Source organism: Hyaena hyaena, unplaced genomic scaffold, assembly GCF_003009895.1.
Source record: "Hyaena hyaena isolate Hyena2069 unplaced genomic scaffold, ASM300989v1 scaffold_137, whole genome shotgun sequence".
In the NCBI taxonomy this organism is placed as follows: Eukaryota; Metazoa; Chordata; class Mammalia; order Carnivora; family Hyaenidae; genus Hyaena; species Hyaena hyaena.
The window spans coordinates 344,783-371,416 of NW_024080769.1; the positions used below are offsets into that span (position 1 = coordinate 344,783).

Genomic DNA, 26,634 nt, shown 5'->3' on the forward strand with positions numbered 1-26,634 from the left:
GCCCAATACCAGGGGACCCTGAGGTCTCCCACCTGGAGCCTGGTACTGCAGCCTCTCCCTGCCCCAGACATGCTCCCGGACCTGGTTTCTGCTCACTCTCTGATCCCAGAGCTTTGGGGGAGCTGTGGGTTCCTCTCTTTCAGGCCAGCCTTCCCCACTGAGGCCCTGGGGTACTATTCCTTTAGTCCTCAGGGGATTCTGAGCTGCACGCTAAGCAGGCCTGGTTAGAGCCCAGCAAAGAAGCAACGTAGGCCTGTTTTCAGCAGCATTCCTCCACCCTGTTTTGGCCCTGCCCATTGCTCTGCCTGGCTGTCTTTCAGGACTACCTTCTGGAAAGCTTCCCCTCCCATCCATTCTCCAACAGAGCCCACCTGACCCTTGTCCTGGGCCCCCAAACCCTGCTTTTGGCCTCACTACCTGATAAACCAGGCCTTGCTTAAGGTCAGAAGCTGGATAATGGCTCCCGTATTGTAAAGGGGTCTTCCAGAGTTAGCGCCTTAACTCTAAGGATTGTCTGGTGGAAGGTGGGCTGTGAGCTTTCAGGGGCTGATGGCTCTCCCCACTTCACTCTGGAGTCTAGAGGGCAATTGGAGCAACTTGGAAACATGGCAGACCTCAGCCGCTTGAGCTGCCGCGTTCAGGAGGTGACATCCCCCATACCAGGCCCGGCTCCCTCTTCTAGGCCTTATTCCAACCTCACCCCAAACGCCTCAGCCCGCATGGCCGTCTGCACACTCAGGGTTTTCACAGTGAAAAGACAGAGTAAGCTCGCCTTGAGTCCCACTCACAGTGCCCAGAGCTTTGGCTATGAATAGTAGTAGTGGTTTCTGAAAGCTCAGGTAGACTTGACTGAAGCTGCCTACACACCTCTGAAAGCCACAAATGTCTTCATAAGACCCCCCTCTGGAGGGCTGTTTCTGGGAGGATGGCTATAGCTCAAAGCCCACAGAGCTGATGGGACTGAGCTAGAATTCTGAGGCTTGGCCTATGGGGGACAGACAGAGGAGGGAGCAGCACCGCTGGCCCCCCACCCTCCTACCACGTCCATCACAGACACCACTGAAAGCTGCTCTTGATGTTCTCTGGACTGATTCTGTCCGAATCTAAATGTTCACATGAGCAGGTCCGGGGCTCCCAGAGGTCTGCCTCCATGCTGTGAAGGTCCTCTATCCATGCACCTAACTCCTTGCGCCTAAAATTGGCCCACTATTGTGTTCATTGCAGTTTCCAGCGCATTCCAGTTCGCCGGCATAATTCACTGGATCAGTCTGGTCATTCTCTCTGTGTTCTTCTCAGAGGTAGGTAAAGACTGGGGCCCTGGGACTTCTTTAGGGCAATTCCTACCCTGGAGAGACCAGGCTTTATTCTCTAAACATTGACTAGCATCCAGCCCACTGCTAGCCCATGAGGCTGCAAAGAAGAAGACACAATATAGGGAGCTGAACTCTGTGTTAGGAAATGGCACTAGAGGGGAAGCTGTCAACCCCTCCAAGGAGGCCTGGTCCCCAGCAGGTGACCCCTGCATGGAATGCCAGAGGATGGGCCGTGTTGTCCAAGTAAGGGGCGGGCAGTGACATTTGTGAAGTGGGACTGAGTAGGACATAACCGAGGGAGAGGAAATGGTCATGTTTCCAGTAAGAAACAGGCAGGAGGCTGGGCTGATGCCAACCGGGGCTGGAGGTGGATAGAGCAGTTTGGAAGCCGCCCCTCAGGGCTCAGGCCTGCAGAGGGCAGAGAGGACGGAGTAGCATGCCTGGGCAGTAGACTTGAGCTGGTGCTGCGGGACCATGGAGTCTGCCTAGGCCGAGAGCTGCCCCCTTGGCATGAGCAGAGGGACACATGAATGGAGTGGTGGGATCAGGGGTAGCACCCTTTTCCATTGTTCAAGTCAGCCAGCATAGCCCAAGTCGGTATCTCTGCGTGTGAGGTAAGAAGGAAAAAACTGGGGCCTCGTGAGCACTGGGTTTAGTGCCAGCTGGTAGCTCAGCGTGGGACTGAAATATTTGGCAAACCAGATCCCAGCATGTTGCTCTGCCTTTACACAGGGGTGCATGACACTTCTTTTGAGCAGCTCCCAGACTGTCACAGTGATCCCCTTGCCTGCATTTCACTGCTGTTGACTTGAGCCTACTGCAGGCAGGGTCTCCCAAGGCAACTGACAAGGCTGGGCTTTATCTTGTGAGCAGTGGCAGGTCATTGAGGGACTAGAGAGTTGCATGTGGAAATCCAGTTCTTTCCAAGAGAGGAAGCAGAAGGCTAGCCAAAGTCAGCTTGTGACTGCCTGTCTCCACCCATGTGCCCTACCCCACTGCCACAGGTCCACATTAGCTCACGCAGAGCCCCCGTGGGGCATTTCAGTGGCAGGCATGGGGAGAGTGGCAGGGAAAAAAAGACAAAAGAAGATGCGCGCGCGCGCGCGCGCGCACACACACACACACACACACACACACACACATCAGTGGATGCTGCTACCCTGGTGGCAAAGGGGACTCTGGGTCTCGGAGCACAGCAGAACCTTGAAGGGAAGGATGAAGTTGGAGAGGAGCCTCATGAGTGAAGGTATGGAAGTTAAGAATATTTTGAAACCTGAGCAGGAAACCCAGGGAGGTAAGAGTCCCAAGGTCCTCTTGTGGGCCAGCTGGGGCCCTGTATAATGGGCCTCAATATCCTCCCCAAGTCAGGGGAGGACTGGGCCTCAGGCCTTCAGTCCAAAATCCTGAGTCTGTGAGGGGTGTGGTGGGGCTGGGCAGCAGGCATTCCAAGCACAGAATGTTCTCTTCCCAGGCCTCGACTCCTGCAGCCCAAGGAGTTGGCAGGCAAGCCTTGGCCTGAAGCTCTGACTGTGGGGGCAGATCCTGACACTGCCCCTCCCGGGAAGTGTCCCAAGCGGCTTGCTGAGACCACTGCCCCAGAGGTGTCTCACCACCCCCTAAACAGTGCCCACTTCCCGGCCTGCTGCCCTTTTAGGGTCTTGCCCTCCCCAGCTCCCTGGCCTCCACTCACTGTGATTCCCTCCCACAAACACATGGGCCAAGGCCAGATGTCTCCTTGCTGTAAACCTTGGAAAATGTGTCATGTGTCTGTGACTGCCAACAAAAATGTTTAATCAGTTGTTGTGGTTCTTCCATCTATCCGTCTGCTTTGGTTTTATTGCCTTTGCAGAATTTATTACCCAGCGTGAATTTGGCATTCCCTTCCTGTCCCTGCCGGAGACAAGCCACCTGAAACAGACAAGCCCCTGTGCAGAGGAATCTCAGCCACAAACCCCCCACTCACTCCCATACACACACCCAGAGGGGGATGGGCCTGGGGCTTCCCAGAGGCTCAGCTGGAGGAGAATGACTGTGCCCCAGACCTTGTCAAAGACAGGGTTGGGTGGGGCTGTAACAAGGTGGTAAGGGAGGAGTAATAGGTGGAGCAACAGAGGGCTAGCACTAGAGTAACAATGGGAGAGACCTGCCTCCCCAGCACGCCCTGCCCAGCATGCACACAGGGGCCGGGACAGTGATCTCATGATGAGACAGCCCAGCTCCTGAGCCTGGGCTCTCACGTGTCCTGGAGTGTCCGGAAAAAACAAGCATCAGGAGGGGCTAGAATAGCTTCGTAGATGTCCCCCTAGCCTGTTCCCCAGAGAGTTTGGAGTTGTGTGACCTGGGCACCTCCAGTGAGAAGGGCCAGGGCAGCCAATGTCCCTCAGCAGTGCCTCAGGTCAGTGTATTTGCCTCCTGAAAGTGCCCTTTTAAAAACCATATGGACGGCCTTTCTCTTTCCGCCATCTTTGAACCCGTGGAGGCCTGCTGGGAACAGGACTCCTGAAACGACAAATATGTCTGGAAGGTTGTGGTCCAAAGCCATTTTTGCTGGCTATAAACGGGGTCTCAGGAACCAGAGGGAGCACACAGCTCTTCTTAAAATTGAAGGTGTTTATGCCCGAGATGAAACTGAGTTCTATCTAGGCAAGAGATGTGCTTATGTATACAAAGCAAAGAACAACACAGTGACTCCTGGTGGCAAACCGAATAAAACCAGAGTAATCTGGGGAAAAGTAACTCGTGCTCATGGAAACAGTGGCATGGTTCGTGCAAAATTCCGAAGCAACCTTCCTGCTAAAGCCATTGGCCACAGAATCCGTGTGATGCTGTACCCCTCAAGGATTTAAACTAACTGAAAAGTAAATAAATAAAGGTGTAGATTTGTTCTCTTGTAAAAAAAAAAAAAAAAAAAAAAAAAAACCATATGGACAAGGAGAGCAGCCTGGGGTCACACAGCCCATTCTGGCCAAAACTGGGCCCAGGTGTCTGGGCTCCTAATCTGGTCTGTCCCCACTGCGTCCTTCTGGGGCCCTGGTGCCAGCAGGTTGTGAGGGGACTGAGAATCTGAGAGAAAGGCCAGGGCCAGGAGCTGAGAAAGAAGAAGTCCAACCCTGCAGTGCATTTGACCCCAGACCCAATGTGACTGGCGCACCCTCCTCTGGTGTGACATGCACATCACTCCTTCAAGGCTGGGTGGGAAATACTTCCTCAGGAAATACCCGCAGATATGGGTGGGGGTCACTGCAGGACTCCAGGCCTGGCTGGACTGAGTGGGTGTTAATTCACACCGATTCCACAAAGGGCTTGACCCAACGGGCTCCTGATGCCATGCTACCTTTTGACTTGTTAGGAGCAATATTCCACTCCTTGTCTCCACTGAGCTTTAGGACAACCCAGAATGTGGGTGTGACATTTTGAAGTTGGGAAACAGGCCTGGAGAGGAGTGGAAAGCTGCCCAGGGTCTGCAGGAGTGACAGGCTGGACCAGAAGGTGGGTGTGCCAGTTCCACCCCATCCTTTGCCCATCTCAGTGCTCTGAGGGCTCTTTCAGGGAAGATGGGTTACCCCATTCTGTGCCGGCCCCAGAGGACAGATCTAGACTCAAAGAAGGGAAGCATGAGGCTGGTTTGGGCTCAGTTTGAGGACATCTGTTCAAACAGGCTGTGCTTTTTTCCAGTGAGACAGATGCTTCCCAAAGTGGTGAGAGTGAGCTTCCCTCAATCAAGCAGTCTGTGCGGGGTCCCTAGAGGGGCCCAAGGTGGAAGTGGGTGCCCTTGAATTCACTGTGCTTCCAGATGACTCTGCAGCACCCAAGAACGGGCAGAGCCTTTGGGATCCAGACAGAGAATTGTACACCCCACCCTTGGATGACACCAGGACTGGCCAGCCATGTGCAACCTGGAGGCCCAGCTGCTTCTCTTCTAGAAACTGCACAAGGGCTTGGGGCCTGGCCAGACTGGGCCACCCTGCAGCAGGGCTCTAGTGCAGGCCACACACTGTTGGCCCTGGCCCCTAATGCCGGGTGTGGGGGGATCTGGAGAGGCCCAGCTCTTTTCCTGGAAGAAGAGAAAGCTGACCCATGGCTGGCCCTTTAGATAGGAACCTCGAGGCAGTGGTGGCAACAGCTGCTTCTTCTTTCTCCTCCTCCTCTTATTACTATTATTTTATTGAGGTAAAATTTACATTACATGGGGCTCCAACCCACGAACCATGAAATCATGACCTGAGCCGAAATCAGGAGTCAGACGCTTAACCGACTGAGCCACCCCGGCATCCCTACATAATATAACTCTTTAAACTCTACCCCCCGTACCCTCCAGTGCATTTAGTGCATAACCAGTGTTGTATGTGACCTCTTTCTAGTTCCAAAGCATTTTCCTCAACTCTCAAGGAGGCCCAAAACCCAGTCACTCCCTATTCTGCCTTTACCCAACCCCTGCCGACCACTGATCTGCTTTCTGTGTCTGTGAACTTAATTATTAAGATATTTCATAAATGGAATCACAAGATACATGATCTTTTATACCAGTTGATCAAGCCTTCTTAGGGCCACTTCCTCTACCAGGGCAGCCTCTCAGTCTTGAGGGAGCGTGGCCATATGCCAAGTGTGCTGTGTGCCAAATCGAACTGAACCAGGGCCTCCTCTTTCCAAATCAGCAGCCTCCCCAAGATTCTGGATTCATGAGGGAGTCTCCCTCCTACCTGCTGCTTCCTGCCAGAGGATGAGCTTCAGTCACCACACAGAAGCAAGAGGGTGGTAGAATGCTTTATGCTGAGAGGTGAGGATACCTTCAGGGCCTTGTGAGAACTCAACAGAAGGGAGCTAGTTTGGCCTCGAACTTGCTGTATGTTGCTGGGCAAGTCACCGCCTCTCTCTGTGCCTTGGCTTCCCCTGTCTTTGACCTGAAGGAATTGGAGCTGTCCTAGGGGCTGCCTTCTGACCCCACTTGAGATCCACCCCTGTTTGCCACCTCCAGAGAGGTGGAGGGAAATCAGGGTTCCAGACCTGCCTTACCCCCAGCCGAGGGAGCCCCTGCCCATCCTGCCACTTCTGACTTCCCTATCCCATCCGTAACTTGAACGGCGGCTGCCCCACCACCTCACGGTAAAAGCCTGATAGGATTATGGATGTGCCTTAAACAAACTGAAGTGGTTAAGAGCCCAGAACAGTGGACTTCTTGAGGGACCAGACTTGTCTTAGAAGGTTTGATCCTGCCATCCCTAGCCCATGCCTCCCGCCTCTGTTGGGCTGGCACTAGATCAAATCTGCAGTGACTCACTGCTTTTTCAGCACTGTCAGGAGCCCTTGGTCCTCACACCCCAGCCAGGCCACACCATGTACTTTGCAGAGATTAAAAAACTAGTGCCACTATGCAGGGTCATGTGGACATGAAAGGGGTAACTCACATTATAGATTGTGTGTTGTGACACTTTCCTGGAAGATGGCAGCCAAATGTCTCATTTGTAAAGTGAGTGTATTATAACCGGTTTTCAGTAGATAGAAGTGCTGTAGGGTTGAGAACCTCCCCATTTGCATGGAGGAACCACATCTACATTAGAGTAAGGGCTGAGGCTCTATCCAATCACAAAATAACCTTTTTTTTTTTTTTTTTTTTACAAATAGTTTATTGTCAAATTAGTTTCCACATAACACCCAGTGCTCATCCCCACAAGTGTTTTTATGAAATAATCTTCATGTTTACAGGGATAATTCTGGCTATTGTAGAAAATTAAGAAAGTATAAACAAGCCAAAATAAGAAAAAGCACTCATATTCTCATCACCCACAGACAACCACTGTTAATTTTATGTCCAGTGAGCCTTTTTCAATGGTCCAGTCAAATTGAAACATAAAATTAACCATATCCCTCATAATACAGAGGCACTTGATAAATGGAAGATCTTATTCATTTATTCATTTAGCCAACATTTCTAAGTGACTCTGATGCACTGGGGTGTAAGGGGTGTACTGATAATCAAGACACAGGCTCAGCTTTGGGGTGTTTATGGTCAGCTAGGAAGCAAATCTGCATATTGAGAGAGCCAGGAAAGGAGCTTAAGTTCAAGCTTAAGGCAGCCATGGAAGACCTTAGAGGGGAAGCAGTCTGCCTGCAGATGTGTAAGCTTCCAGGTGGATGAGATAGAAGGACCTCAGGCAGCAGTCACAGAATGCACAAGGGATAGAGCTGTGAGCCAAAACCACGTGTCTGGTTGTTGACTGGCAGTAGAGGTGGAGAGATGTCCTGGGAACCCAGGCAAAGCCAGGTCACAAAGGCCCCTCAGTGTCTTGCTCAGGATTTGGGGTCTTGATCCAAAGGCAGTGGGGAGACCCTGGAGGCCTCCAGGCAGAAGAGGGGCATAATGAAAGTGGCTTTTTAGAGAAATCACCCTGACAGCTGGGTTTGGAGGACATGTAGGAGCTCAGCTGTTTGGGGTAAAGATTTGAACCACAAAGTGGAAGTGGAGATGGAGGAAGGGACAAGCTGGAGAGCAATTAAAGAGCTGTCCTTGGTGGGACTTGGGAATTGATGGCCAGTGGTTGGGAGGGAGTGTGGCAGTGGAGAAGACCAGACAAAGAAGGGATAGTGATGGGGTTTGCCAAGCCGGAACTACAGTAGCAGGTCTGAGCCGGACACATGGACTTAGGGAGCTTCAGGGAATTGGTGGGAGTTGCAGCCAAGGGTACTATCATCCAGGAATGTGGGGAGGAAAAAGAGAAGAAACTGGAGGCCTGGCAAACAATTTTGGTATGGAGAAAGGAAAAGAAACCTGCAAAGGTGACAGAAGGTGCAGCCAGGGCAGTGGTTGGAGAACACAGAGCACGTGGCACCCTGGAAAGGAAAGAGGAGTCCTTGAAGCGCAGGAATGTGCTCAGTGCCCTACATGCTGCCAGACTAAGTTAGATCAATTGCAGGACATTATCCATGAGATCTGCGAACAAACAGTCATCAGTAACCAAGATGTGTGTGGTTCCGCTGCTGTGGTGGGCTCATGTCAGATTGCAGTGGGTTAAGTGGAGATGCTCCTTCAAAACCTGGGAGAAGAGAGAGAGACATGGGGTCAGTGAGGGATTATTTAGATTGGAGGAAACTAAGAAGGTTTCTAGGCTGAGAGGAAGTTCTGGAACTCAACTTTGCACATCTGTGTGTTTCAGTCTTGCCTCCTCACCCCAGGGTGGGCACAGAGCACACAGTGTTCGAGGGACTGACATTTGGTCATGTGGTCCGCCACCCCGTGCTCTACCCTACAAGCCTTGTACCCATTCTTTTAAGGTAGCTGGGAACCTCCTGCCAAAATGAACCCAGCACCAGGGACCTGTGAGCCCATGTTCCCTGGAGGTATTGGCTGTTGCCTGTGGGCAGGGGGCTCACATTTAGATCCCTAGGGAAGAGATCACCCGTCTGGGGAGGGGGCTGCCTCTGGCTCACCGTGCTCCATCGCCATGGATTTTGAGGGTGTGTGGATGGAGGAGTGAAGCTGGTCCCTCTGCTCCTGTTTTGTTGATGCCTAAGTCTCAGAGGCACCATTGTGCTGACCCGCTATCATCTCTCAACCTGCACTTGTTACCCAGAAAACCTTTCTTCTGCACACCAATTCAGGAGTGCTTTCAGCCCCTGCAAAGTTTTCTCACATTCTTACTTTTTCCTTGTAGCTGGAATATGGATTCCATGTCTTCCTCCTGCTGCTCTAGTTTAACCTGGGGCTGGGGGTTATTTGGAGGAGGGAGCCCCCAGCTCTCTTCACAGGGAAAATTAGCCCAAGAGTAGATCTACTTCTTGAAGAAGTGCTTGGGGTCAGCCCCCTGCACCTAGTACCCACCGTGGGTATTCCTTAAGCCAGCCTGCACCCCACTTTCCCACCCTGGCCAGCTGCAGGGTTGCGGGGACACAGGCTCAGGGCCAGGCATGTGCTACCCGCTTCTTGCTCACTGGTGGGCCTGGTTTCAGGATGGCTCTGCAGAGAGCAAGGGTGCCAGCCCCCACTCAGCTCAGCAAACAGCGAACTAGGATCTCCCTCTGCCTAGAAAATGAGCATGTTTTAAAATTTTGCATAGAGGAATCTTATAGACAAGGTGCTTCTGCCTATATCCCCCAAGGTTCCCAAACACTAGGAGCTCATCAGACCCCATCCTGGGGAGAAAAGCTGAGTCCCCTAAACGTGGGCTGGGGCATCAGCAGGAGGGGCAGGAGACCTTGCTGCCACCTGACTAAGACAGGCCCTGGAGCAGATGCAAGGTCCTCACTCTGCCCTCCTGCTACCTGAAGCCTGAATCCCTTCCCTGGGAAGAGATGAGGGGTGTCCTTCCAGAAAGCAGGGCTTTCTGAGGGAAAAGATGAGGGTACTTGTGGTGGGAGGAAGAGGGGCTTGAAGACCAAAAGGTTTATCTGTTTCTCCCTGAGCCTGTTTCTGCATCTGGAAGATGGCACAAGAGCTGGGCTTAGAGTAAATACTCAAGTGACGCTATCCCTGAGGTTTTGCCAAGACTTTGGCCTATCTCACGTGTCAGAGCATCCTCAACTCCTGAAGGCAAGGTTGGAACAAAGGAGGCTGAAAACCCTGAGTCCCAGGTGGGAAAGAGGCAGCCAGACCTGAGGAGTTTGGTTCCCTTGGGCCCTTCCTCAAAGCCCTTTGCTGCGCTTGGGGCCAGGATTGTTGGGCTGAGGGTCCTGGGAGTGGAAGTGGGTGATAAAGTAACCCCTCCTCATTGCCCTGTGCTTGTCTTTTCCCGTGGAGCTTCCTAGCAGCCCGTGGAGGCAGGCAGCAGGGGGGCCTTTGTCCTAGCTGATGTCACATGGGCAGTAAGGGATGGTCAGAAACAAAGAGGATCAGACTTTTGACTTCTAATATAATGCTCTTTCTCCTCGTTGCATAAGGGCATACAGCCTCCCTGTTTTCACTCGGGGCATTGTCACTTTATACACCCCTGTGGCTCTGGTGGGTGCCCTAGGGGTTTGTTAAAAAGGCATATTCCTGGGCCCTGCACCCAGAGATTCTGATATCTGGATCTCCATGAGACCCCAGGAATCTGCACTGTAGACAAATCCCCAAATGCTGCTGTAGCAGGGTGTCCTTGCCCGCACATTGAGGAATACAGCCATTGCTGGATTAGTCAGCCCTTGGCAGGGCAGTGTGGCCAGGTCCCTGTCTCCATGGACGAGGGATCTCAGCAAAGGACGCTGCAGGGGAAACCCACCAGGTGGGGTGTTTCAGAGCTAGGTCCTCATTCTAGCTTTGACTCTGACTTGGAGCAGCTGTCTCCAGGCTGCCATTTTCCCATCTACGCCCAGAGGCCTGACCAGGAGGGGTTTCCATGGCCCTCTCCATGGCTGCCTATGACTCTTCTGTTTCCCTGGGCTGGGTTAGGAAGGAAAGACTCCCCCAGAGGAGGGTGAGCTAAGCCAGGCCTCAAAGGATGGATCCCATGTGGATGGGCCAGCCAGGAGGAAGGCAGGTAGCCAGCGCTCCAGCTGTTCTACTTGTTTTTTTTTTTAATAGTTTATTGTAAGTTGGTTTCCATATAACATCCAGTGCTCATCCCAACAAGTGCCCTCCTCCATGCCCATCACCTCCCTTCCCTTCTCCCCCACCCCCATCAGCCCTCAGTTTGTTCTCAGCATTCAAGAGTCTCTCATGGTTTGCCAGCTGTTCTACTTGTTTATATGCCACTACCTCAGTCATCCACCCATTAAACTCCCATCCCTTCCTGGAGCACAGGGCTCCATGTGTGCTGCCTGCCCATCCCCTTGTGGGGGTTTCTGGCTGAGTCTCATGCCTCAGCTGTCTTCCTCCCCCAAACCCATATCCCCTGGGCTGCCCCCTTGTTTATAAAGAAGTGAGATGATTCCTTTTATGTGAGGTTCCCAGATTAATGATGCTCAGAGACAGAAAGGAAAATGGTGGATGACAGGGGTGGTGGGGAGGGGAAGGGGGGAATTAGAGTTCAATGGAAATGATGAAAAACTTCTGCAGGTGGATGGTGGTGATGGTTGTGTGACCATGTAAATGTACTTAATGCCACAGTACACTTTTAGAAATAGTTAAAATGGTAAAATCCATGTCCTGTGTATTTTACCACAGTCTAGAAACAGAAAAAAGAAGGAAGAGAAGCAGCAGCAGATGTCCTGCTTGGACCAGGCCCTGTTCCCCCCGTCCTGGCCCGGACTTTTTGCCTTAGAAGCCTCACAGTTGAGAATTTGGAGTGGATGTGACTGGTGTAACATTTCAGAGGAGACAAACACCAAATTTCAATGTCAGCAGAAGTTAGATGGAATGAACAGCAACAAAATAAATCAGGCCCATGTGTGGTGTCCTTACGCCGCTTGCATGTACCATGCAGCGTCAAAAACTTCTGAGTCCACATGCCAGCTCACCACCCAATGCCTGAGTGACCCTGGGAGGCTTCCTTAACCTCTCTGAGCTTCATCTTCCCTCCCTGCAAAGTGAGAATCACATGTGAGGAGGGCTGGCCCACAGTCTAGCACCTATTGATATAGAGTAAATGGTAAAGGTTAGTTTCATAAGGAATTGGAAGCTTCATATCTTATAAACCATCTCGCTGGCAGAGAGGAAACTGAGGCCCGGAGAGGGCCTTGCCCAAGGCTACACAGCCAGCCCGTTACTGAGCTGTGACTTCAGGATATCTTGGACCTCAACCCAGATTTCTCTGGGTGTGGTTCTCCACTCTCTTAGAGTGGTCTTGCAGTGAAGCATGGGTCCTCCAATCCAGAGATCAGGAAGCCATGTAGGAACGGATATCAGGTCACTGCACGACCCTCTCTGTTCTCAGAGATGCCACCCGCATCCCACCTACTCCTGTCTTCATGGAAATCAGGATAGCCTTTTATAAGGAAAGGGGGAATTTTATCAGCTAAAGCTTTTTGTGGCATTCATGTGGGTGGAGATCCACCGGCTTTCTGCAGCCTTGTTGAGTTCAGATGGCTGGTCTTGTACTGCAGCATGTGGGAGAAGGGACACCACCTGGTGTGAATTATTGTGGACTAGTCATCTTGGGTTAAGGAAGGACCTACAGACAAATGTACCAGTCATAGGAGACCAGCTTTTAAATATTCTGTTTGGAGGAAGATGTACTGTTGGTGAGGAAGCCTCTCCTGAAGGCAGCGGCATTGGAGTGAATTACTGAGGGTTTTAAGGAATTAGTCATTCATGTGTGTGTTTGTTCATTCACTCAAACTGTATAATCATTCAGTGTCTACTCTATGTCAGGAATTTGGGGTAACGGAGAGAAATCAGTGACTCTTGAACCTTGACTGGGGATCAGGGAGGAAATCACCATAAGGTACGATGAAGTGTGGTGGAGAGTTATTGGTGTTCCAAGTTCTACGGGAACGCCAAGGAAAGAGGCACTGAGCCTGCGGAATGTGGAAGGAGTTCACAGAGGTGACTTTCGAGCAGAGGCCAGAAAGACTGGAAGGCCTTTTCCAGGCAGAGAAGGGAAATGGCCCTGGTGGTTAGCACATAGGCCAAGCTGCTCTAACAAAAGAGAAAACACACAGGGGCTTCAACAAGGCAGGGCTTATTTCTCTCTCACAGGACAGGTGGGGTGAACAGTTAAGACAGATGTGGTGGTGTGGGGTTGGTGGGGACCCAGGATGCTTCCACCTTGTTGCCCCGCCCTCCCTACCTGAAGATGGCTCACCACCATACCTACACACACACATTCTAGTCTTTGGGAAGAGGAAAACAGAAGGAACCTCATGCCTTACAGGGCTGGGAAGTACCGTGCTTGGCTAGGTAACCATGCTAATTATCCAATCATTCTCTAAGAGAGAAGAGGGGCACTTGGGTGGCTCAGTCCGTTGAGCGTCCAACTCTTGATTGCGGCTCAAGTCATTATCCCAGGGTCATGGGATGAAACCCCACATTGGGCTCTGCATTGGGCATGGAGCCTGTGTGAGATTCTCACTTTCTCTCCCTGTGCCCTTCTCCCTCATGTGCATGCTCTTGCTCTCTCTCTCTCGCTCTTTCTCAAATAAAAAAAGAGAGAGAGAAAAGCGATTACAAGAGATTGTAGGGGAGAAGCGTGAACAGGCAGTCTGCCACATGCAAAGACAAGGCAAAAGAGGAAAGAGCTTGCATGTTTGTGGATTTGTGGCATGACAGGAGTGCAGGAGCTGACTCTGGAGAGGGAGACAGGCTTGAGTGTTGTTTCAAAGGACCTGGGTATATCCTGCATGTCCTGGAGCACTGCAGGGTAGTTGAGCAGAGGCAGCTGCTGGGGAGGGGTTGCACGGACGGTGATGGTGATGCAGACTGGAGCTGAGGCACTCAAACTGTGGTGGAGAAGGCATGTGGGCAAGAAACACTCAGTGGATGGTGAAGATGGTTGGTTCCCATTACTGAATAAAGAGGCAGAGCCCTGCCCTGGATCTGAGCTCCTGAGCTCTGGAATCTTCTCTGCTAGGGGGAGGGCCAGTGGCTGGAGAGCAGTAAGCATAACCTCTTTTCTCATTTCCTCTCCTCAGACTGTTCTGCGGATTATAGTACTTGGGATCTGGGATTACATCGAAAACAAAATAGAGGTAAAGGCCAGTGTCCACCCCCACCCGCTATACTTAGCCATCCTGGGAGCTGGAAAGTGTTGCTGTCCCACCCAGCTTGGGGTAGGAGCATCAAAAAGGCCCTGTCCTCCCACAATGCATGCGGGAGTCCCTGCAGCTATGCTGTTGGGGGTTGGGAGGGGGGCAGGCTGACTGAAAAAAGTTCCTGGCAAAGGGACAGTCTAAAACTTCCCCTTGAAATCTTGCAAAATTTGAAAAGTGATTCTTGAATCATTTGGAAAAGCTGTGAAATTATTTTAGACCAGTAAGTTGACTCTAAAATGGCCCAGTGATCAGAGAGCTGGGCAGGAAACCATATAGGCACTTCCCAGCCTGTGTCTCTGCAGAACATCCAGCTGCCAGCCACTCTGTGTCACATAGGGGGTGGGGTGCTGCGGGTAGAGATGAAGCGCCAAGGAAGCCTGGTTGACATGGGGGGTTTTATGCTCTTAGGACAAGACAATGTGGTCACTGTCTGCTGCCCACTCCACATGCACATTTTAGCCTCTTTGGGCCTAATGCTGGGAGCAAACATAGAGGCCTGGCCCATGGAAGTCACAGATCAAGGCCAAGCTGGAACAGGTAGATAGAAGGTCAGGGCCCAAGGCTGCATCACCCATGCTGGGTCCCCCCTCTCCTAGCCCTGCCTCCCTGCATGGTGAGAGACTCAGCACCAGATAGAAATGAGATGTGGGCTCTGGGCTCCTGCTACCCAAGGGGAAAGATCGTGCCTTCAGCCCCCACTGCCAGTGAGGGCTTCAACAAGGCTGGATCAGGAACTCTGGGACATGGAATGCAGGCCCCATCCCAAGAAGGGACAAGAGGCTGGGAAATGATGCTCAAGCAATCCAAGGCCATCTGAACAAAGGCTGGGGATGGGCTGAGGTCCCTAGGAGGAAAGAGTGCTCAGGAGCATGTCTGCAAGTGGGGAGGTCCCTAAAGACTGAGGACTTTCTGGAGAGGCAGTTGTGGATAGGGGTGACTATCTGATGTGGGAACAGACCCAGAGAAACTGGCCAGCACCAGATGCTTTGCCTGACCTGCTTCTGGGACATTTAGGAAGGTGGCTCAGGGCACTGACATCCAATTCCTCTCACAGGTGTTTGACGGGGCTGTGATCATCCTGTCCTTAGCCCCAATGGTGGCGTCCACCGTGGCCAAAGGGCCCAGGAGCCCCTGGGATGCCATCAGCCTCATTATCATGCTCCGGATCTGGCGGGTGAAGAGGGTCATTGATGGTGAGTGGTCTGAATGGGTCCGCAGAGCTGGCAGGGTGGTAGGTAGCTGCTATAGAACGTGAAGCTATCACCTGAGAGAGGAGAGAGACCATGTGATATGGGGTGGTAGAGAGGGATGATCCCACCAGCCTCAGGGATTGGAGGATGGAAACTATTGGCAATGGAGAGACCAAGCCTGTCACTGCTCATTCAATGTCAAGTGTTCAGGAACCACACACACTGGTCACATGCAAACACTTGAGTGTTCATTCCCACACAACTATTTATTATATGGCTGGGTGGCCAGCCCTTCACGTGAGAGCTCACAGTGGGGCCTGCCATTCTGGGATCACCGACTTTGTGCATCCTGAGTGTTCCAACGCACACCTGCCACTGTCTTCCTGCCGCCTGCAGACTCGCCACTGGCTTTGTCCAGGTTACTAGTCAAGGTGTTGCTCCCCACAGGGTCCATCTCACCTCCGTGTCTAACAGAGGGTCCCCCACCCAAGCCTGTCAAGCTGCAAACGACTGGAGAAGGTTTCTATGGGAGCTGCTGGCTTGGCTTGGATTGGGTTTGGGCTGGTGCTTCAGCCAGTTTCAGTGACACATGCTCCCATCTGGGTCTCCATTCCCAGAGTGTCTGATCCACTCCACTTTATCGTTGCCTTTGCTACCATTAGAGACAAGGCCACCTACCTCCTGAGCCACCTCATCTAGAGGACTCTGCCCTGACCTGGGTGGTTCATGTATTTCCAGAAAGTGGTGATAGACTGGAGTGTGGCCCCCAGAGGAGGGACACTTTGCTGAGGAGAAGAAGGAGGAGACCAGAAACCTGGTCCCTGAAGAACAGGACAGGGTACTGGGATGGGGTAGGCAGGCTTGGGAGGGGGAAGATGGAGGAACCAACTCTGGGTTCCAGAGGATGGTCCTTGGACCTCTGAGGACATGAGAGGGACACCCACACTCATCTCAGCCAGACTAGGCAAGAGCTGCCCGCAGATGGGCTGGTCTGCCTCTAGTAGGTGGGCTTCTGCTGGAGTGTGGGCAGCTTAAGGCCAGATAGTCACATGGCGGGGCAAGGCATTCCTAAACTTTTAAGGTGTTTTTTTTTTTTTTTTTTTTTTTATTTCTAGGAGAGAGAGACAGCGTGAGCAGGGGAGGGTCAGAGAGAGAGGGAGTCACAGACTGAAACAGGCTCCAGGCTCCGAGCTGGCAGTCAGCACAGAGCCCGACGCAGGGCTCAAACCCACGAACCGCGAGATCATGACCTAAGCGAAAGTCGGACACTTAACCGACTAAGCCACCCAGGTGCCCCTTAAGGTGTTTTTTAAGTAGCTAAACTCTGTCTTCTGCAAAATCTCATGCAGCTACCCAGGGTAAAAGATAGATTGAAAGTGAGTCTGCTCTGGTTGACTCTCTTCTCCCTGGGGGCATCTCTGAGGACCTTCTGGGCCTCTGGAGCAGTTTTAAACCACTGGGATAGACTGCTGAGATTATAGACTGCATAGTATATAGACTCTAAAGTTACTCCAGCCAGTAAAGTTACTCCAGCACATGACGGAAATTGTGGCTATGAAAGTACCCCAACAACCTTTGTCGGGAGCTGGGGACAGCCTCTGGGGTCTCTCATCCCATGACAGGGCAACCTCTCCCTGGTTCCTGCCCCCACATCCCACCCAGTTAGCACTGTGGGGTGTGATGCCTTGTCTGGGATCTCTTAATCCAGAATTCTCATCAAACTGAAAGGCCTGAGTGGAAGGCTCTAAGAGATCATCTAGTCCATTCCAGTCATTTGATAACTGGGGTAACTGAGACCCAGAGGGAGGATGGTCACACAGCAAAGCAGGCTGTAAGCTAGAAGTGGAGCTTAGGGCCATTGGCACCCATCAGTGTTCTTCATATGTTCACTCAACCCCATCTGCTCCGGGCCTTGCTCTTGGCTCCATTTATGAGAACATCCTCTCCCTTTAGGGCAGGAACAGTGCCTTCTGGCTCTTCTCTGCCAGCTGTGGACAGCTGGACACCCTCACACTAATGGATCTTGACAGACCTTGTGATGCTCTTCCCAGCTGTCGCCACACCCTTTTCCTGACACAAATCAGGCTTTGCTGTGCCACTGGGAGCTGCAGGATAGGCATGTGTTGTGTGCACGCATGGGCGTTAATTTGTTTCTCTTGCCCTGAGTGTGAACTGACTTCAGCAGAGATCTGAGGAGGCAGAAGCCGCTTGGTCCAGCCTCTGGAGCCTGGAGATAGGTCGCAGGACATGTGGGCTGCCCTCAAGTTTAAAAGCAAACAAGAGATATGCTTTCTCTTCTCTGCATGATCCCTGCAGCAGCCAGAGAACATCTGGAGGGTAGGACACTGTGGGTGGAAAAGGGACTTGAAGAGTGGGGATGTGGAGAGTTGTAGAATACAGTGGCAAGAGAGGTGTGTTGACTGGGGTTTCTGATGAGTCGGGAAAAGCTGGGTTCTGTGAGATATAAGAGTGTGAAGGCCAGAGCAAAAGGGTTGGGCCAGGAGTTGACCTCCACAGAGCCCAGAGAACTGCCCAAGGGAGGGGCCCATGGAGCTACCACTGGGGCCCTCCAACCCAGAGTCTAGGCTCTCTCCTCCAGGTCCAAGTGTGTATCAGTGATCGATAGGACTATCTATAAGTAACAGAGACCCAGAATAACAGTGACTTAAAGCAGAAGTTTATTTCTGTCACATGAGAGTCTGCAGGTAGGTAGTCCAGGGCTGATGTGGCACTCTCTGTAGTCAAGATTCCAAGCTCCTCCCATTTTGTTGCTCTGCTGCATATAGTCTACTTTCCCAAGTTATCCCATGATCCCAGATGGCGGCTCCAGTGCCAGCCATCATATCCTCATTTCATCCACTAGGAAGAAGGAAGAGAAGATAAAGAGGCAAAAGGAAAGTCCCAGATGCCTTTTCTTTTTAGTCGTCGTTATTAAGATATAGGTCACACACTGTAAAACACCCATTTGAGGTGCACAATTCTTTTTTATTTTTTTAATGTTTTATTTATTTCTGAGAGAGAGACAGTGTGAGCAGGGGAGGGTCAGAGAGAGAGAGGGAAATACAGAATCCAAAACAGGCTCCAGGCTCTGAGCTAGCTGTCAGCACAGAGCCCAACGCAGGGCTGGAACCCAGGAACCATGAGATCGTGACCTGAGCTGAAGTCGGACACCTAACTGACTGAGCCACCCAGGCGCCCCTGAGGTGCACAATTTAATGGCTTTTAGTATATTCATAGATTCATGCAAATATCACCAAAATCTAAACTTAGAGCATTTTCACCACTTCAGAAAGAAAGACAAAACCCACTAGTAGTCACTCCACATTAGCCTCTCAGCCCTAGGCAGTTACTAATCTACTTCCTGTCTCTATAGATTTACATCTTCTAGACATTTCATAGAAATGGAATCATATGATATGTGGCCTGCTATGTCTGACTTCTTTCACTCTGCAAAAACGTCTTCAAGGTTCATCCATGTGTAGCATGTGTGTCAGAACTTCATTCCATTTTATTGTTGAATAGTGCTCCTTCATGTGGATGGAGCATGTTTTCTTTATCTACCCATCAACTGATGGGCATTAAGTTTGTTTCCACTTTTGGTTGCTGTGAACATTCATGTACAAATTTTTGTGTGGACGTATGTTTTCATTTCTCTTAGGTACCCAGGAATGGGATCTCTGGGCCAGGTAGTCCCTCTGTTTAGCCATCTAAAGAACTCCTGAACAGTTTTCCAAAGTGGCTATCCCAGTTTACTTTCCCACCAGCAGAAAGTGAGGGTTCCAATATTTCCACTTGCTCATCAACGCCAGCTCCTGAAAGCTGCTGCATGACACCTCCTCTTTCATCCCATCGTCCAGAATGTGGTCTCTGGGCTGCCCATAACTGCAAAGGTGATTAGAAAACAAAGTCCTTGCTCCAGGCAGCTGGGCACACAGCCAAAAGTAAAGGTGTTATCACTAGGGAAAAGGAGGAAAACAAATACCTTAGTCACCATGGGTTAGGGTTCTGGCTCTCTTCTACTGCCTGGATGCTATTGGGTACCTAGATATCCCCCCCTCCTCCAGCCCCACACCCCTGGCCCCTCTAGGAGCTGCTCCTGGACCTGAACCTGCTGCTGGCTGAATGCTGGGACCGGCCTTCCCCAGCCTGAGCCCTGCCACTGCCAAGTTCTTCACAGAGCTGTCTCTGTCTTCTAGCTTACGTCCTGCCTGTGAAGGTGGAGATGGAGATGGTCATCCAGCAATATGAGAAGGCCAAGGTCATCCAAGATGAGCAGCTGGAGAGACTGACGCAGATCTGTCAGGAGCAAGGGGTAATGCCCTGCCACTTCCGGTTCTGTCCAGGGCTGAGGGCTCTGTGGGTGCCTAAAACTGCAGGAAGCCAGAGCAGCAGAGCCCCCAGGACACAAGGGGAGCCTGAGGCCCAGAGAGTGGGACACAAGTCTCTAAGGTCACTCCAGCTCAGCGCAGCCAGGCCTGGGCTCAACACCGACTTCCAGGCCAGGGTGCTTTTTTTGGTACCACAGTGACCAGTTAGCTCTCTGACCTGAGCCAACTGAGTCACCAACTCCGTTCATTAGAGTCTTCTTGGCTCAGTGGTCTCTAGAGCAAGGGACAACTTCTGTCTGCAGAGGTTGCTGGGCACCACTGTGGGCTAGTCACCACCCAGGACCCACCCTCCAGACACCCCAAAGAGGTGTTAACAGTTCTCTGCCTTCCAGGGGCTGTGGAGAAGACAAAGGTGACAGACCCTGTGAAGCCATGCTTGTCAGAGCCAAGGGGGCTGAGCAGCTGGACCGGGGAGAGAACCTGTCTAGCTGAGTCCTGCAACAAGGCTACAGAGCTCTGTAGAAACACAGCCTCCAGTGAGGGAATGTTCTAAGTACGCAGTGTGCAGGGTGGGAATGTCACAGAGGCGACTAGCTAGCAAGGTGGTGGAAGGTGTGTGGGAGGATGGACCGTCATTCCAGCCAGCTCTTGGCTTCTTGGGAGAGGACACTCCACTGTCCCTTGCTCTGTGAGCCATATAAGCTATGCCCTCCGCCCTTAGTGCTCAGAGCCAATCCAGGCACGGAATGTCCCAGCTTTACTTGCCCCATGTAGGGCTGAGCACTTCTGGCTTGCGGTGCCGTGAGGATAGACACCCCTGGGTTCCCTCCCCCTGCCCCATAGCTGAGCACCCAGGCACTCTCAGCAGGTGTTGAGGCACTCTCAACAGGTGGAGTCACCTGTCATTCTGACGAGCCCCGTGCCATCCCATCTCTTAGCTTTGGTTGTGCTGTGCCCCTCGCCTCAATCCTTGCCTCTTGCAAGCTCAGCTTATCTAGCCCATGCACAGCCTGCAAGTCTCCACTTTTCCACAAAACATGGCACTCCCCCTTCACCGCAGCCACTGCTCCTTTACCCCCCAGCCTTCGCTGTCAGTCTCTGCAGAGCACTGGGCACTCACTGCCATGGGCTGTCATTATTTGCACCCAGAACTGCTCCTCCCACTGAATGGAATGCTCCCCAAAGGCAGGCCTTGCCTGACCCATTTTTGCCCTCAGCCCAGTGCCCTGTACATTGTGGATCTCCTGGCCCCTCTTCCCCCACTTCTCCTAGCTGGAGGAAGAGCTGGGGGGGGAGTGGGAAATCGGTGGAATGTAGCCACAGTGGATCCCTAGAAAAGCCCCGCAGGACGAGCACACAGAGTCTTCAAAATCATCTCCTTGGAATGTCTGTCAGGGAACCAAATCTTTTTATCTACTTTGGGAACACCATGGTCTTTCATTTTAACATAAAAAGCTTATGGGTGACAAGAGGGGACAATCAGGGGACACAGCCCTCAGAAGCACATTATCCAAGGGATCCTGGGTGTTGGGCAGTCTTTCCCAGGGCTGTGGATTTGTGAAGACCAATGTCTAGCCCCTAAGTGCTGCATCAGCTTCATTCTCACCCGTGCATCTGGTCAGCCAGCATCATCCCGACCTGTGCTGGGCACTAGGGGCACTGACGTGGAGAGAATTTGGCCCCTACCCTCATGCGGCTCTGGGCAACTCAAGCAGTGTGACAGGCCCATAAACAGTGGCAGCAGGGACGTGTCTGGGGGCTCTGTGTGCCACGGGGGCAGGGGAGTGGGTGGGTTTCCAGAGGAGCTGACGTTGGGCTGGGCCTGGAGGCCTGGAGTGTTAAAAGCGGGGGTGAGAGATCTGCTCAGGCAGGAGTTGCTGATGGGTCTCTCTGGCTGCTCTCGGAGGCAGGATGGGCAAGGGCAGGAATAGAGACAGGATACCTGGGTAGAGAGGCGTCGGGGCAGACAGAGGTGAAGAGGGGAGAGGACAGATCCACGTGACATCCAGGACCTGGCCAGAGCTTAGTCAGACAGCTCTTGGTCCCCTGTCTATCGGAAAATGAACACTCTGCCACAGCAGCCACATGATAGATGCCCACAGGGTGCCACATCTGCCCTTCATAAATTCACACACAGCCTCCTAGCCCAGCAGAGAACAAGCTGACCCTATAGCAGCCTCACATCAACACCGCATGGGCCACGTAGATGAGAGAAAACCCTAATGGCAACCCCACCCCCAGTGGTTTTCACCAGGACCCCTGTCCTGAGCCCCCCCGGAGACCCCGTGTTCCTGCTGTCCTGGTTTAAGTCACCCCCCACACGTGTCCTTCTTCCTATGGGGCTCGGCTGTAGGGAGACTCCCTTGGATTCTGCACAGGAAAGAGCCAATAAATAAAGACAGATTCCCTCTAGGTAGTGACATCTGGAAAAGAGATGAACAGAAATAAACCATTTTAATTTAAAAAGCATCTGAAGCCTGTCATCTTAGTTGAGACAGCAGAGAAAGGCAGCTGGACTGGAATCCCAGTGGGCTACAGGGAGGGCGGGAGAGGGCCCGGTGACAGCAGAGGAACAATGGATGCCGCTCTCCACTCCACAGGGCGGGGCTGGTGGACACCTACGTCATTTCCACCTGTGTTTTAGAACCAGGTTTGAGATCTGACTGAGCTAAAGAGATGAGGGTGCCTGTGGCATGTCAGGGCGGCCAACCACTCTGAGAGGATAGTGTCTGGAATGGTTAGGATAGACTTCATCAAGAGACCTGAGTGCAAAGCCAGCTTAGCCACTTACTGGCCTTGTGGCTTTGGTCACTGATGGGACCTGTGTGGGCCTTGGTTTTCCTAATCTGAAAAAGAGCAATAGTAAAAATCCTTGAAGGACCGTTCTGACATTGTGTCACGTAAAGCCCTGCACAGGATGAATGGCAACTAATGCCAGCCCAGCCTCTCCCCCACCTACACCCGTTTATTTTACAGATAAGAAAATTGAGGAGTGGTGACTTGCCCAAGAGCTCATGGTTGATTGAGGGCTAGTAGAGCCAGGAATAGACCCAGGTGTCCTAATAGAACACTGTTCTTTCCCAGCCCACCTTGCTTAGTGTCATTTTTCTACCCATGCCACTTCTTGGTGCTCAGTGAAGACATTGGCCAGATTATGCACCAGGGTATTTTTAAACCACAGCCTGAGCGCAGCTCTCCCACAGGCACAGACCCAGCCTACCTCAGCTGTCTCAACAGCATTTCCAAAGAGCCCCTTGAAGCTATGCACCTCCCCACTACCAGGTGATTTCGATCATCTTCATCAAACACTCTTGCACTCTCTCTCCCCCCTGGACTTCTCCAAGTTTAATAAAGCAATTTCCAAATCGATTTGTATGTGCTACCTAAAATGTTGAAATTTACCAAACTTCCCATGAAGTTTGTAGAATTTCAGTTTAATGAAACACCAAATTTGCACTCATCCTGCTCTTTCCCCGAGATGTATCTGTGTAAATATTTCTCAAGGCTTTACTCATCTTAGCGCTTTTAAAAACAAAACTATTTTTTAGAACAGTTTTAGATTTATAGAAAAGTCGTGAAGATTGTATAGAGTTCCCGTATGCCCCACACCCAATTTCCCCTGTGAACATTTCACATTAGTATCATGCATTTGTTACAATTAATGAATCAATATTGGTATGTTATTATATTAGAGTCCATTCATTGTTCCAGTTTCCTTAGTTTTTATCTAACGTCCTTTATCTGTTCCAGGATCCTATTCAGGACACCGCATTACATTTGGTCTTCGTGTCTCTTTAGTCTCATCTTGGCTATGAAAGTTTCTCAGACTTTCCTTGTTTTTGATGACGTTTTGAGTACTGGTCAGGTATTTTGTAGGACGCTCCTCAATTGAGATTTGTCTGATGCTTTCCTCATGATTAGATTAGAGTTATGGGTTTGGGCACAGAGGTAAATTGCTTGCCTCATCATCTCACAGCACAGCACATCAAGGGTACCTACTGTCTACACAACATCACCATTGGTTTTGACCTCCCCTGCCTGAGGTAGTGTTTGTCAGATCTCTACACTGTAAAGTTGCTCTTTTTTATTCATCTAAGCTTTTTTAGAAAGCTTAAATTGCTTCTTGCTGTGGCCCTGTAGGAACTCTTGGGTGACACAGTGTGCGGGTTTCTTACATGAATATCTTGTTCATTTTATCTTCTGTGCCATGTGGCAGGCAGCTCATTTCTTACCACAGGCCACACCCCCAGGTGCTCCAGAACCGCTTTATATTATAAATGAAAGCATCCGTAGAGGGCATCTGACTGAATCCTAGATTCGACAGATGAGGGAATGTGAGGCACAGAGAAGGCAAGAGGTGTGCCCAACCTCACACAGCAGTTAGAAGATTAAGATCAGAGACACAAGTCTCTCATGGCTCCTTGCAGTGCTTCCCCCTTGGACTGCACTGGCCCTGTTCTTCCAGGGAGATAGGATGCAGTACTTTCCGTATTTCCATCATCTCTTCTGACTCGTGGCCTCAGCTCATCCTGAACAGGTTCCTTCTGGAAATCTGGGGCCAGCGGGGAAGGAGGATACTCTGTTGGTCAGTCTTCCCTTGCCTAAGCCCTGGCAGGCCTTCTGCATCCTGCTTCTAGGTTGCGCATTTCTGTGACAGAAGCAGATAGCCTCAGACCCCCAAATTCAGCAGTCCATCTGCTGATGAGAGTTCCTTCCCATTCACTTATATTTTACTCTGTCTGGATCCTGGCCAGGATTTCCTTAGGAGTTAATTTTGCTGATTCGCAAATGGATGCCAGAGGTGGGATGCTAGTTACTGTCCTTCAGAGAGATAGCATGAGCTTTTGGTCTGTGTTCTGACTGCTTCAGAGATTAAAGCTATTTTAGATGCAGCAGTTAAATCACTGTATATTCTTCCAACTCGTCTTAAGAAACCACTTCTCAGGCTTTATGTGCAGCTGTGTCCAGGATCTTGCTCTAATTCTGAAACCTATTCTGAAGTCCCCATGGTGCCTGCTCTTTGCCCTGTAAGCTTTGCCTGTGGCCCAGAGTTAATAGGATCCAACCTGACTCATGGTCAAATTTTATTTCTCTTCTCCAGGGTCCTTTGGGAAGGACGGAAGGAAGTTAAGTTCTCTTTCCAAGTTGAGTACCATTCACCCTGAGACCATTAGCAAAACCCAGGTATTTAGGGCGACTGGAGGCCCAGCCCACAAGGAGGCCAGTAGAGCTCGGTGAACCCTTTAGGACAGTCTTAGGCCTTGGGCAACCATCAGTCCCTGAAAGAGGAGTCCTGTGTGGGGGCAGCCTGGAGGGGTAGAGGGATCCCCTTAGACAAGGAACCAGCAAGCGAGATACCTCCACTCCACCAATGACTAGTCTCCCCCTTAATGCCTGGGCCTCGGTTTCCTTGTTGGAAAAACTGAGGAAATAAGGCTTACGTCAGCGGGATGCTATAAGGATCAGACTATTCAAGTAACATAAATTAAGTCCAGCCTACTGGAGTCTTTCAGTAAATGTAAAAAAAGGAGAGAGAGAGAAAATAAATATACTAAATCAGTTGTATAATGGTGGCCATTTACAAATGTGCTTCCAGATATTTAAAAAACTTATTTTTTAAGTTTCTTTCTTTACTAGGGCGGGGAGGGGGGGCACCTGGGAGGGGGAGAAAGACAGACAGAGAATCCCAAGCAGGCTCTTGCAGAGCTCAATGTAGGTCTTGAATTCACACACTGTGAGATCATGACCAAAAGTCAGACGCTTAATCGACTGAGCCACCCAGGTGCCCCAGTGTATTTTAGCTCCCTTTGACATTGATGGTCTGAGTGGGTAGGCAAGGTATGATTAACCCCTTTATAGACAGAAAGACCATGTCTGAGAGAGGCCGTTGCTTGCCAGGGCCACTGGGGATGGAATGCAGCATCCAGGTCTGCTTGCCTATGCCAGACCTGGGGTGTCTGTACAAGTCACCGTTGGGAGGAGAAACACAAGCTACTAAATCAAACAAATCCGGAAATGTCAGTGACCTACTACAAGAAGAGTTTGTCTCTCACATCACAGCCCAGTGCAGGTTGCAGTGAGCCGGGGGTGATGGGCCACAGTTCGACACAGTCAGTCTGGCCTCCAGGCGCCTCCCATCTTGTAGCTCTTTCTAAGTCTTTGCAGTTATCTCTCTTCAGCAGAGGAAAAGTAGAGTAGGGGAGAGGAGAGAACTGTGCACACGTTTTTATTAGCCAAGCTTCTGCCCCCATTTCATAGATGGGACTCCGTTTCACAGTCACACTTAAGGCACCAGATGCAGACCAACGTTGTCTATGTGCCCAGCAAGAAAACAGTCACCTGCACGGGGACTAATCCACAAAATGAGGCCCATGGGCTCACGATATTCTCTACCCCTTTCCCCCGTCCAATAGGCACAATCACATCTATTAATCCTCCTTGGATGATGCAAATCACCTTGGCCTTTTTCTGTAAGAAACATGATGATGATCTTGAACCCAAGCAATAGGCATTTCTAGTCGAGGTAGGTGGTGAGAGGAGGGGCCGTGTCCTGCTCCTCGCTCTCCATCTGTTCTACTTTCTAATGCACGGATCATAGTTCATTTGTTAGATAGTGGGAGGTGATCTTCGGACCTTGCTCTGGACCCAGGTTCCCTGGTGCTCAGCACCCCTGAGAGAATGCCAATGGCTGCACAGATACTCACCTTTGAGGCTGGGCCCCCACCTCAGTCGAGGGCCTCCATGGCCATCAGAAGATTGGAAACAGTAGAAAAGGGGTCCTATCCTGGTTCTAGGGGTGATACTTGATCTTGCTCATTCCAGAGAGCCCCTTACTTTTCCTTCAGAGGCCACAAGTCCCCAGCTTAGCACATCGCCTTTTTACCTGGATTACTCAAGATTTCCAGAGTGGCAAGGGAAGTGTGTGGGTTTTTTTTTTTTTAAGCATGGGAAGTGATTTGTAAAACAGCTGATAGCTTTAATGACAAGCCTATTTAGCTGATAAAATTAGCCATCAGAGGAATAACTTATGTTATCCTTTTGCCATAATTTAAATTTATGGCCAACTACCAGTCATCTTCACAATGGATGGAAAGGGGCCAAGGTCAAATTCAGCTTCCCCCTACTCCTAAATCATTAGTTTGCAACTGTCTCCTGATTTTTATTGTTACCAACAATGGCGAAACTAATGGAAATAAACATTGG

At 51.1% G+C, this 26,634-nt stretch overlaps 2 protein-coding genes across 2 annotated transcripts in view; both read left to right on the forward strand.

Annotated features, from left to right (window-relative positions):
* The window catches only part of TMEM266 (transmembrane protein 266), a 127,171-nt gene that overhangs the window by 78,704 nt on the left and 21,833 nt on the right, over positions 1-26,634 (forward strand). Inside the window, exons 5-8 of the mRNA XM_039238207.1 lie at positions 1,225-1,298; positions 13,794-13,850; positions 14,968-15,106; positions 19,300-19,415. Coding sequence (XP_039094138.1) covers positions 1,225-1,298; positions 13,794-13,850; positions 14,968-15,106; positions 19,300-19,415 — 386 coding nt within the window. The remainder of the gene's footprint in view (positions 1-1,224; positions 1,299-13,793; positions 13,851-14,967; positions 15,107-19,299; positions 19,416-26,634) is intronic.
* LOC120235750 (60S ribosomal protein L35a) lies at positions 3,786-4,174 on the forward strand. The gene has a single exon (XM_039238209.1). It carries the CDS (start codon positions 3,827-3,829, stop codon positions 4,157-4,159), a length of 333 nt encoding a protein of 110 aa, XP_039094140.1. The 5' UTR covers positions 3,786-3,826; the 3' UTR covers positions 4,160-4,174.